General features: G+C 28.2%; 1 protein-coding gene across 1 annotated transcript; it reads left to right on the forward strand.

Moving 5' to 3' along the window:
* Positions 1–203: 203 nt before the first annotated feature.
* LOC123304134 (Krueppel homolog 1-like) lies at positions 204–7,648 on the forward strand. Its single transcript, XM_044886335.1, has 3 exons — positions 204–448; positions 5,068–5,412; positions 6,085–7,648. Exons 2-3 carry the CDS (start codon positions 5,094–5,096, stop codon positions 7,494–7,496), a joined length of 1,731 nt encoding a protein of 576 aa, XP_044742270.1. The 5' UTR covers positions 204–448; positions 5,068–5,093; the 3' UTR covers positions 7,497–7,648.
* The last annotated feature ends 5,190 nt before the right edge of the window (positions 7,649–12,838 follow it).

The raw sequence follows: 12,838 nt of genomic DNA on the forward strand, positions 1-12,838 counted from the left end.
TAAGAATAAAATGTCCTTGGAGTCTCCGACACACGCGCTACTTCATATTAATACAGCCGATGTACTCGGCCGCCACGTGTGTTCTACGACACGGGGCCTCAATATCGTGTACATTCGTATATTGTCGTAGAGTCGATGTTCGTGTAGGTGGTAAACACATTGGGCACAGTTTAAACGCAAACTTGACGAGTGTAGTTGGATTTCTCAATAATTCTGGGCACTTTTTCATGTTCATCATTTTTTTTTGGGAACTTAATTGTCAAACTTTGTTTATATTGTGAAAAACTTTAAAAAAGTGAATTTTTAATTCAAGTGTTGTTTTTAAAAACAAAAAAAAATAAACTTTGTTAAAAAAATTTTGGATATTATTATTATTTTGGAAAATGTTTACATCATTCTTGGAAAATTTCTGAGTTGAGTGGATACTTTTCAATTTGATATTTTAAAAGTAAGTTCAAAAACTTTTTTTTTATACTAATTAATCAATTTTTATAATTGCCAAGAGAAGATGTAGTGAGAAAGGTCAAGATTATTATTTTGAGTGTTTTAGGATAAGTTAAAAAAAAAACAAATTTCTATTCTAATTTAAACTCCGATAATTTTCTTCAACATTTCTAAAATTTTTAAAATCGGAAAATTCTAGGAAAAATTCAACATCAACTTAGTTTTAAAAATCCAAGTATTTTTTTTTTTTGTTAAATCGAAGAGAAAAATTGTTTAATTTAAATTAAAAAATAATGGATAAAATACCAAAAAAGTTTTTCCAAAAAAGTTGAGCAAGAAGCGGTCAAAATTAAGAGACAGGTGCAGTGAGGGGAAAGGAATGGGTAGACGGAGGTATGATGATAGCACAGCCAAGACGCGTACTATTGTCGAGGTCGGTGTTGAACTTTCCACGTGGCGGCCGAGTACATTGGCTGTCCATAATACATTAGACATATAGGCTACACGCGCTATCATTTTATGACATTGTACTCGGCCGCCTTGCGCGCTGCATCGCATGTAATAATAATACACAATCTATATAACACCGTCTCATTCGTCTCGTCTATAAATATAATTTGTATACTTGTGTACTAATAAAACACACTAAGGCTTGTGTGTTTATTATTTCTTCACATTTCACATTCATATGGAAAAACTTATGGCTTCTCTTATTGTTTATTTATGAGATGATAGTCGTTTCCATTTTTTATTATCTTTTTTTTTTTTTTTATATAAAAATATACCTATTACCTTTTTATATCGATTTTATTTATTAATTATTGCGCATATATAAACAATTTTCAACTTAAATATTAACTAATGCCATCTAGTTAATGTTTAAGTAACTAAATATTTTTTCTCTTTCCAGTTCATTGATAAAATTATTCAAAATATTTCTTTTTAACCGACTTCAAACAAAACAGGAGGAGGTTATCAATTCGACTGTATTTTTTTTTTTAGATTTGTTACCTCAGAACTTTTGACTGAGTAAAACGATTTTGATAATTCTTTATCTATTTGAAAGTTAGTGCTTTCCGTGTGGTCCCATTTCATTTTGGTCGAGTTCTAATAACGCTATCCATGAGAAATCATAAAAGTCTTAAATTTGCATTAAGTATGCACGACAAGAGGACGAATAATAACTCAATATCAAGCCAACCGATTTCGATGATTCTTTTTTTAGTGATGAATTAGTTAGTGCACTTCAAGTTCACTAAAAATCACAAAATAAAAAAAAACTTTTAACAAAAAGAAAACCGACTTCAAAAGAAAATTTTTCCAAAACAAATTAAAATGCACTAAAAAGTAAAAAAATAACGAAAATATAATGTAGTTAAAATTATTGTTATTTTTGGAGTCGGTGTCAGCCAAGCTAATGTAGCAAACTGTTCTGTCAGAGTTGTTTCCTTGGCTGACAGCGACTCCAAAAATAACAATAATTTTAACTACATTATATTATCGTTATTTTTTTACTTTTTAGTGCATTTTAATTTGGTTTGGAAAAGTTTTTCTTTTGAAGTCGGTTTTCTTTGTGTTAAAAGTTTTTTTTATTTTGAGAAATAAATTTTACATGAATGCATGACTTGTCGTTAATATAGTTTTCGGATAACACCTTTTTCTACACAAAAATGTGAGAATTCATGTATGAAATTGTTTAGATGGATTTAATGAAGTTTAAAAAAACGAATTATGTAGTTTTGAGATACGTTTTTCTTTTGAAACTTGTGTGTTTTATTTATGTTTTTCCGTGATTTTTCAAATAGCACAGTTTCTATTTTTAATTGAAATGATGTAATTAGTTAATTTTCCACATTTTACCTTGTTTTTCAATATAAACGAATATAAATAGCTATGTAGTTAAAACTTTTAACTACTTTTTTTACAGCTTAAAACTTTTAAAATTGAACTATTCAATTGATTTTGTTACAAAAAACATTCAAACAAATTTATAAACAAACCTTTTTGGTAAACTTAATAGATTTCAGTACTTATTATTAAATTTAAGCTTTTTCAGCTTCTCTATCTCCTTGTTGTATCACTACTACTTACAAGTTGAACCAGATTCACGTACTTAGATTGATATACAGGGTGGCCCCCGTGACTCGATGAATATAGCGTAACTCGATGAACATGCACAATTTTAAGTCGAAAGTGCCTTAAATACTTTTGACCAAAACTCAGTAGTTAAGGAGTTATTGGCACTATTGAATTGAACCAATTATGAAAAGACAGTTTAATGTTTAAATAAAGTAGTTTAATGTTTTATTATTACAATTTTTTTTTCATTCACTATTAGAGGGACTATTTTCGAGCATGTTAAGGGAAGGTCGGAAACCTTTTGTTGTACAGAATGTTTTTCATTAGCTTTAGGAAAATTAACTTTTTCTACGAAATGACAATGCCCATTTAAAAAAAACTTGTTTATTAGGTATTATTATACCAGAAAATCACCGCTGATATTTCCGGACTGAATGGTCTTGCATTTCAGTCACAATATCCGTAAGTAAAGTGATTATGGGAATATTCTTGATTTGTTAATAACAATAATATGGCAAAACAATGACAAGGCCTATCAGATTAATATACAATTTTGTTTACTCCTCTGGACTTATTATCTTTAAGGCATAACTCCTTAACTATTGAGTCTTTTGGATGAAAATAAATAAAGCACTTTCGGCTTAAAATTGTCCAAAGAATTAACCTATGTTCATCGAGTCACAGAACACCCTGTGTAAGCAATTCGAAATTTTTCTTTGGGTTTATTTTTTATCTGCTGAGTATTAGCTAAAGTATAATCAATTTATTCATTATTTCATGATCTCAGTTGTTCTTTTCGTTTGTTTCATTTGGAAATGTCGATAGTTTGCCCAAGATAATTATCTTCACATGCAGGGGGAACTTGCATTTATTATGTAACAAATATTTCTTATTACTTCTTTACATGCGTCTTATTTTAATGAACTTCCATAAATTAAAATTCAACGGAAGAACGGAATGGATTAAAGATATTTTTGATTTAGGCCACATTATCAAAAAGGTTATATATAAGCAATTTTTACAGAGATTAATATATTTGTAAGGCTGTTGTGAACATAAAGTCAGAAAACTGTTATTAAGGATGTAATAATACCTCTACCATAAAAATTTTAAGTTGATTGACTGTCTCTAACTCGAGATAAATTTAATAAAAATTCGGATAATTAACATGGAGAGCATAGGAGAGATTGTGTTTTAACAAGGTGAAAAAATTAACCTTCCAATATTTTCAAAAAACTAACTCAACAAAAAAAAAACATAAATTATTGCAAAAATTTATAATAACGCAAAGTTAATCAATTGTATTATTGAACAGAAACGACTATAGTTAAATTATTGGTAGTTAAACAGAGATATTATATATCATGCAAATTGTTAACTATTATTCGCACACAATACATTGTATGAGAAATATTTGCGTGGTATTCTAAAATTTAAAAAAAAAAAAACACATTATTTGTCCCTTGATTTTTTTAGCCAACCGTTTAATAATTTTTTAAGTAAAAATTTTATTTCAATGTATTCAATATACAAATATTTCTTTCTCCTATTTTTGACAAGCATTAAAATCTCTGGTCAGTTTGAAAATAAATAAAAAAATAGGCGATTTCCCGTGTTTTAAAAAAACAAATTTAATTGTATTCAAATTCATTTATTTGAAAAACAAGTATTTTTACAAACATTAATCATTAGACTTGGTCATTTCCCGTGGAATTAGTTCGTATTTCGATAAAAATGCATATTCAAGTTTTTGTGAACAAGTTCAGTTCTCACTGATAGCTAACAAAAGAAAAAGCAATCAAAAGAAGCTGGAAAGAGTTACATAAAAAAATTGTTAATATCACTAGAAGTTTTAAAAATGATAAACATTATTGTTTAGTATTTTTATTAGGTGGGGTAAAGATGAGGGTCTTTTTAATACTATACGCACTATGTGTGTGTATTACGCATCCAAATGTACGCAACCTTTACGCACCAAACTTGATCATTGTTGTTATCGGGGGGTCCATCCTGCTTTGAATACAACACCATTCTTCGTTCAAACGCAACAGATCACTCTTTGGCTAGATGATTTTCTAGTTTTAGTTTACTATTAGATGTGAAAGTGAAAGCTTGGAAGAGCTTTTTTTAATGTTGTGCGTGCATTGACTTAGTTCTCTTCATCAACATCACTAGGATGTTAAAATATTTTGAGTTGAGTTGATGAGTTAAAAATTTTAAAATTTTTCGGTTATTTTTTTTTTTTAATTTTCTTTCGGAATGTAACACACAAAAAATTGATACGAATTTTTTTTTTAAAATTTTAATCTAAATTTAATTTCTTGTATCGCAACAATGGAAGAATATCCAATTGTTCAAGCTTCGACATTATTAAATTCTTCGGATGAATCAACGGATGTTAAAAATAAGGAAGAACAAAAAGAATGGATGAAACGTATTTTTCTAAATTATAAACCCGATGCATCTACTGGCGAAATAGGTTTTAAGTTTAACTAAGTGTTCTTGGAATTCGTTTTTTAATTTTGTGCGATTTTTTCTTTATAGAAAATTTGTGGTCTCGTGTATCAGAAATGGTGGGTTTCTTTAGTGAACCTGTACCGTCGGGTGGTGGAACTGGTGATACACGTCGTGTTGTATGTTACCCCGATTTACCAATACCTGCAGCAGCTGCTCCACCAAATCGTGAAGAAGTGTTTCGTAACGGTGGTGGAATTGCTAAAGTTGAGGATCATCCATATCGTACTGCCGTACAGCCACGATCAACAACAATTGCTCCAATAATTGCGGCAGCGAAACAAGAACCTCGAGATGATCCCTATCAGTGCAATGTTTGTAATAAAACTTTTGCAGTACCTGCAAGATTAACACGGCATTATAGAACACATACCGGTAAGTTTTAAACAAATTTCTTTTTAAATAATTAACTTTTGGTATTATGTAATATTGATAACTAGCTCGACCCGTTCGGTACCCGTGACTAAAACAGGCTAAAGAAATAATATATAAGTGATAAATATCAACACTTTTTATTTATAGGCAATTTTATTACAGATAGGATATACAAATTGCATACTGAAAAAAATTAAATCTTAATATTATTTCTATAGATGTTGTTTCTTAAGCGGTAACTTTTTAGATCGTGAGTCAATTTTTCGTCATAAGCTTTAAAATGAGGGAAATAATATAATAAATATGGAAAAATTATGTATATGTGTACAATAATTCGATTTGTGCCCAGAATAAAATCCGATATTTAATCTGCTTTTAGTATTAGTGTTTAATTCACGGAGTATATATAAAAAAAAAACTCTTAGTATAAAAGAAACCACAATTTTTGAAATTTATCGAATTTTAAAAATAAGCAAACTTTTCAAAAATTTTACAATTTTTGGCATGGTCATTTTTCTATCATTTTAACGAAATGTTATTATTTATAAAAATATTTAATATCAATGTTCTAAAATCAAAATTAAAAAGAAAAAATGTATATCAGTAAATTGAAATTGTTATTGATAGAAATTTGTAACTCGAAATTCATTTTTGTATTTTTGATTTTTCCAGGTGAAAGACCGTTTCAATGTGATTTCTGTGATAAAAAATTTGGTGTTAAAGAGAACTTAAGTGTACATCGTCGCATACATACGAAAGAACGTCCATATAAATGTGAAGTATGTTCACGCGCATTCGAACATTCTGGTAAATTACATCGACACATGCGTATACATACAGGTGAACGACCTCACGCATGCTCTGTATGTAACAAAACATTTATACAAAGTGGACAATTGGTGATACATATGCGTACACATACCGGTGAAAAACCATATGTATGTCCGGTATGCGATAAAGGTTTTACATGTTCCAAACAATTGAAAGTCCATTCACGTACACATACCGGCGAGAAACCGTACAATTGTGATATATGTGGAAAATCATTTGGTTATAATCATGTTCTCAAGTTACATCAAGTGGCACATTATGGTCAAAAAGTGTACAAGTGCACGATATGTCAGGATACATTCACTAGTAAAAAAACAATGGAAGCACACATTAAAACACATTCAGAAAATGCAGCATCATCACCACAATCGCCTGATTATCCTCAACAAGCATCACCTGTTTCAACAACTTCATCGATACCACCCTTATCACCAGGTGGAGCTATCAGTTCCTCGACGATGATCTCCACAACTCCACCACCATCTCATCAACAATCACAACCGACAGTATTACAACAACATATAACACAAATGGAAACGTTCAATAGTGAATCAAACGGTAGTGTAAGTGACAAAGAGAACAAAGACTTAAGAACATCTCCAATGCCAACACCAATGGAACAAGATCCTCACCAAATGAATCATCAATTCATTCAAATAAATCATCAAAGACAATCACCTCCAATATCACACAGTGTAATTAATCAACAGCCATCTTCACCACATTGGTATTCAAAAAATTCCCCCGAGTATGTGTTCTATTTGCAATCATCAAACAACGGTGGTGTTAATCCTGCACTATTAGCTGCTGCAGCAGCGGCACGAGAAGAACGCACCAGTACACAAAGTCCACCACAAGGTACAACTTCACCGTATGTCGATTATCCTGGTACATCAGATATGAGAAACTTAGTCACAGCTTTCTTTCCCCCACAAAAAATACCTGAAGAAATCCCATCACCCCGATTGGATCGTGGTAATGATATTCGAAAACGTGTTGAAGCTGCATTAGCGGCGGCTGCAATCACAAGTAGTGATCCTTTATTATTAACACCACCAAATTCTCTTTCAACATCACGCGATCCATCAATATCACCAGAACCACAAGATTTAGATCGTAAACCTATCAGTCTACCACCACGAAAACGTTCAAAAGACATTTTAAAATCTATGTTACAACAAGATATTAAACCGGTTTCCGTTGTTCCTGTACGATATTGTTCGGTTATACAATTTGGGGGATCTTCGTTATAAAAATTTAAAAAAAAAATGTGTTCTCGATAAAGACAAATTAAATAATATATTTTTCATGTGTAATTTCGTGATAATTCGCATTTTCGCAAAATAGACTGATTCTAATAAATATTTTTAATTTAATAGAAAAAAAAAACTACAACAAAAAAAACAATAGAATTTCAGCACAAATTTTTGCATTCCTATTAATAAATTTGTGCTAAAATAAAAAATAATTTTAAAATATTTATTTTTCTGTGATATTATAAGAAATATTATCTTTTTTTTAACTAAAGATATTGGTTGTTAGCACTAAAAGTGTGAATATTCGAAGAAGCAATGATTTTTTACTAAAATCAGGTGACATCTCGTCCTGTAATAGAATCAAAGTTTCTACAAAAATGTCTCAAAACATTTACTAGTGGCATATTATAAATAAAAAATTATTTTCACTTAATGAAATATTTCAATGTGCCGGAAGTATTTCCATAATCATGGATGCTGATTTAAGTGAAAATATTGTATATATTTATATCGTGCGATTGGTTACAATTCCTCGATCATTGATTCTTTAATGGCTGATGTGGATAAATATACATACTTTTAGTTCTCTAATCTAAATTAACTAATTTTTAATTTTAGATATATAGAAATGGTCAGCGCATAAAGTATGTGTGTAAACGATCTCTATCATGTATAAAGCATTTTCAACTATACCTCTTATTGAAATCAATTTTAGTACATTAATGATGGCGCTGCTATACAGTAGTGTATATAATTATGTTATAAGGTATCGTCTTAGATAAAAGCAGTGCCATTAACTAATTGTTTTTAAATAATTTTTGAAAAGCTCTGTACATTTATTTGATCGAGATTTATACTAGTCTTTATTAAAAGAGTTAAGATATAAGCGCTTTCCAATTTTACATATCTGTTATAAATAAAATACACTACCAAACACAAAAAGTTAATTATTTATATAACAAAATATTCCAATAGTTTAAAATATATATATTTATATAAAAAAAATAAAAAAAAATACAAATGCAATAAATATTTTCAAATCAAATACCTCATTGCAGTGCCTAGAAATATATTCACGCACTGCCAAACTTCAAAGTTCTATGTGTTTTTGTAAATACGGATCTAATATAAAAATAGATGTTATTAAAAATAGAGATTATTGTTATTTAAATTTAAAAAATGGTAGATTTGAGACTTTTTTTATTCAAAAAAAAAGTAATATATCAATAATAGTTCTATATTTTTAAATCGACTGTATCACAAATGCCATAATAAAATTATATATGATTATATTTTTAAAATTTAGAACAATTATTGATTTATAATACATACCTAATTTTTTTTTCTTATTAAGTTATATTGTTTTGTTATTGAATAATAATTATTGTGAATGAAGAAAATAAATAATAATAAAATGGTGAACTTTTTTAATATTTAAAAATATTCTACTTACCTATTATTATTTATATTTATAATTTTTATGATATACATCGTACTGTCATTCAAGTCTGAATTAATTGCAAGAAATAAAAAATGTTTTAATTTATATTGTATTCTGCTACAGTTATTGTAAATATTATATATATAAAAATATATCGTTATAAAGACTTGTATGTCTTCGTTGTAGCGTATTAGATATATTAATTTTATCATCTACGCTTTTAAACAATAAATAATTTTTTTATTTATCAAATATACGTTGTTTTATTTTTACAAGTTTCATATGCCTTAATCATAAATAAAAGATGTAGTCTATATTCGTTTTGGACGCTCGGGCTGTTTGAGTACGCTCATAAAGGGCGTTTACTTATTTTAACGCTGTTAGTGCTCACAAAGCGTGCTAACACAGTGTTCATGAATGATATGTTTGACACTAAAGAAGTTAGCAACACTATTATCAAAGTAAGTATACATGATCATGAATATCCCAATTGATTATGATTTTGATCCTTAAACCCGCTCATCTCATGTGGAATGCACCTTACATTTTATTTTGTTGACATAAACTCACACCTAGTTAATGTACCATAACTATTTTTGAAACTGGATACCACGATATCCACTTGTAGAGATTAATTAATGGAGGCTATCAAGAATTAGTAATGGAGGCTTAAGAATTCAAGAATATTGCGCTTTTAATATTTGAATTCAAGAATAAGGGCGCTGTCACGTGAATGGTTTGTACTAAAATAATAAGGATACTGTCATACAAAGAAATGCTATTACTATTGCCATCTAATACAATCTGATTGTACTATAATAGATGAAACTGTTTTTCAATAGATTTTCAACAGCGAGAACGTGTGATGTTTTTATGTAAAAGTTGCCTGATGTCCAATGGCCTCTGTCCTTCTAAACTTTACCTAAACCAAAGAGGTTATATACAACCTAGAGGCTTAAAAGCATAGGAAACGCAATAAGTGAATTATTGACCTTTCGATTTTTAGGCTAGCAGCTTAATATAATAATAAAAACACACGAAATTGGTATTTGACTATTTCACCATGAAATGTTGTAGAAATAAATAAATAATTAAGTGCATGTCTATGATTTGTCAGAGGACAAACTAATAATATTTTGTGGGTAAAAACCATTATAAATGTGAGCTCTTATGTGTATATCTGCATTCTTTGACATAGTCGATGCATTTACCTACTGAATTCATTATACCCACCGGGCCAGCTCCGTATACTTAGCAGATAAAATTGTTATTTTTCACTCAAACTATTTCCATTCATTTGGGAGGATTTGGGAATATAATTTTAGAATTTGGGAATTATTAGTTTTCCTGTAATTAATGATTCTTTTTTCAGCGTATAGTTAGCAGGTAGGAAATTAAATCCACTTAATTTTTATGTTATTCGAAAGGAAATCATTTGGGAATTACGATAAACACGGTTTCAGAGTTTGGGAATGTATAATTAATTAATTACACCTATTTTTTAGTTAATTGATAGGTTATGTTAATTAACCGTACATTAATTGTTATATAGCAGTATGGCGCCAATATTCAAATATTACTGAATAATTTATTTTATAATTTATGTAAATGTTAAGTTTTATTTTGCCTTAAAACTGTTCTTATTCAATTGGAAATCGTTTGGGAAGATTTAGGAATATAATTTTATTTAGGACTGATTAGTTTTCATTTAATTAATTAGTTCTTCAAAGCGTATACTTAGAAGGTAAAAAATTAAATTTTCACCATTTTTACGTTATTTGATAATAATTTACATGGAGACTAATCTAATTAATTTGGGAATCACATTAAACACGGTTTCATCATTTGGGACACTAAAATTATTTAATTAATTACATTTATTTTTTAGTTGATTTTTTGTGGTTATATTAATGGCGGCAATATTCAAATGTTACTTCATTTACAATAATTTTGTTTTTTTAATTTATATAAATGTTAAGTTTTATTTTCCCTTAAAACTATTCTTATTCAATTGGGAATCGTTTGGGAAGATTTAGGAATATATTTTTATTATTTAGGACTGATTAGTTTTCATGTAATTAATTAGTTTTTCAAAGCGTATACTTAGAAGGTAAAAAATTAAATTTTCGCCATTTTTACTTTATTTGATAAGAGTTTACATGGAGACTAATCTAATTAATTTGGGAATCACATTAAACACGGTTTCATCATTTGGGACACTAAAATTATTTAATTAATCACATTTATTTTTTAGTTGGTTTTTTATGGTTATATGAATGGCGGCAATATTCAAATGTTACTTCATTGACAATAATTTTGTTTTTTTAATTTATGCAAATGTTAAGTTTTATTTTTCATTAAAACTATTCTTATTCAATTGGGAATCGTTTGGGAAGATTTAGGAATATAATTTTATTATTTAGGACTGATTAGTTTTCATGTAATTAATTAGTTTTTCAAAGCGTATACTTAGAAGGTAAAAAATTAAATTTTCACCATTTTTACGTTATTTCATAATAATTTAGATGGACACTAATCTAATTAATTTGGGAATCATATTAATCACGGTTTCATCATTTGGGAAAGTATAATTAATTTATTAATTACATTTATTTTTTAGTTGATTTTTTTGTGGTTATATTAATGGCGGCAATATTCAAATGTTACTTCATTGACAATAATTTTGTATTTTTAATTTATGTAAATGTTAAGCTTTATTTTTCATTAAAACTATTCTTATTCAGTTGGGAATCGTTTGGGAAGATTTAGGAATATAATTTTATTATTTAGGACTTGTTCGAAACATTTGCCGAAAACAGTATAATAACGAAAAAACGGACTGAAAAGTTTTACCCAAAATAATTATAATTGTTTCTACGACATCAAGACACTCTTCGAAAAATATTTTCCAATAAATCCAATGAAAGTGGTTTCTTTTTCCATAAAAACCATTTTTTGTTCAAATTGGAATGAAGAAACACGCAAAAAAATTAAAACTCTGTCTTAACTATTCGGTTATTTACAAAAAAAAAAAAAAAAGTGCTCGGCTAATGTTTGCAAGTTATGGATCAGACTGAATTTTTCGAGTTTTACGTATATATCAAGTTAAAAACTCTATAAAATGCTCAAACCAACTCAACCAAATTTGTGAAATTATATAGTACCTCCTACGCTAGCTTGTACCTGTACCTACTATAAGAGAATAAATATTTTATTTACAATTTTATCAATACAAATGCAGTTTTTATTTCATGATCAATTTATTTATCTTTATTAGAATAAACAATTAGACTATCAATAATTTTCCTTTCTATCCACACTTCACACTTCCTAATTAACACTTATTTTATTGAACGAATTATTAATCTTTAATGAAAATAAGAATTTATTTCAATAGAAAAATTTGAAAGTAGTTTCGCAAAAAGCATTAATCTGCACCTACATAAAAAATGATACAAATTGAATATTTTGACATTAATCAGTCCCAAATAATAAAATTCCAAAATCTGAATATTTTGACATTAATCACTCCCAAAACACTTCGAACAAACCTTCACAAACGATTCCTGATCTTCGAAAATTTCCCGATTAAATAAAAATAGTTTTAATGTCAAATAAACATTTACATAAATTAAAAAAAAAAAATTATTGTAAATGAAGTAACATTTGAATATTGCCGCCATTCATATAACCATAAAAAATCAACTAAAAAATAAATGTAATTAATTAAATAATTTTAGTGTCCCAAATGATGAAACCGTGTTTGATGTAATTCCCAAATAAATAAGATTAGTCTCCATGTAAATTATTATCAAATAACGTAAAAATGGTGAAAATTTAATTTTTTACCTTCTAAGTATACGCTTTGAAAAACTAATTAATTACATGAAAACTAATC

The sequence above is a fragment of the Chrysoperla carnea genome, chromosome 1, assembly GCF_905475395.1.
Source record: "Chrysoperla carnea chromosome 1, inChrCarn1.1, whole genome shotgun sequence".
Classification (NCBI taxonomy): domain Eukaryota; kingdom Metazoa; phylum Arthropoda; class Insecta; order Neuroptera; family Chrysopidae; genus Chrysoperla; species Chrysoperla carnea.

Bases quoted from the DNA above. Each gene is read 5' to 3' on its own strand.
- LOC123304134 (XM_044886335.1), top strand. From the start codon at position 5,094: ATGGTGGGTTTCTTTAGTGAACCTGTACCGTCGGGTGGTGGAACTGGT. The intron at 5,413-6,084 runs GTAAGTTTTAAA...TGATTTTTCCAG, and splicing joins GCATTATAGAACACATACCG to GTGAAAGACCGTTTCAATGT.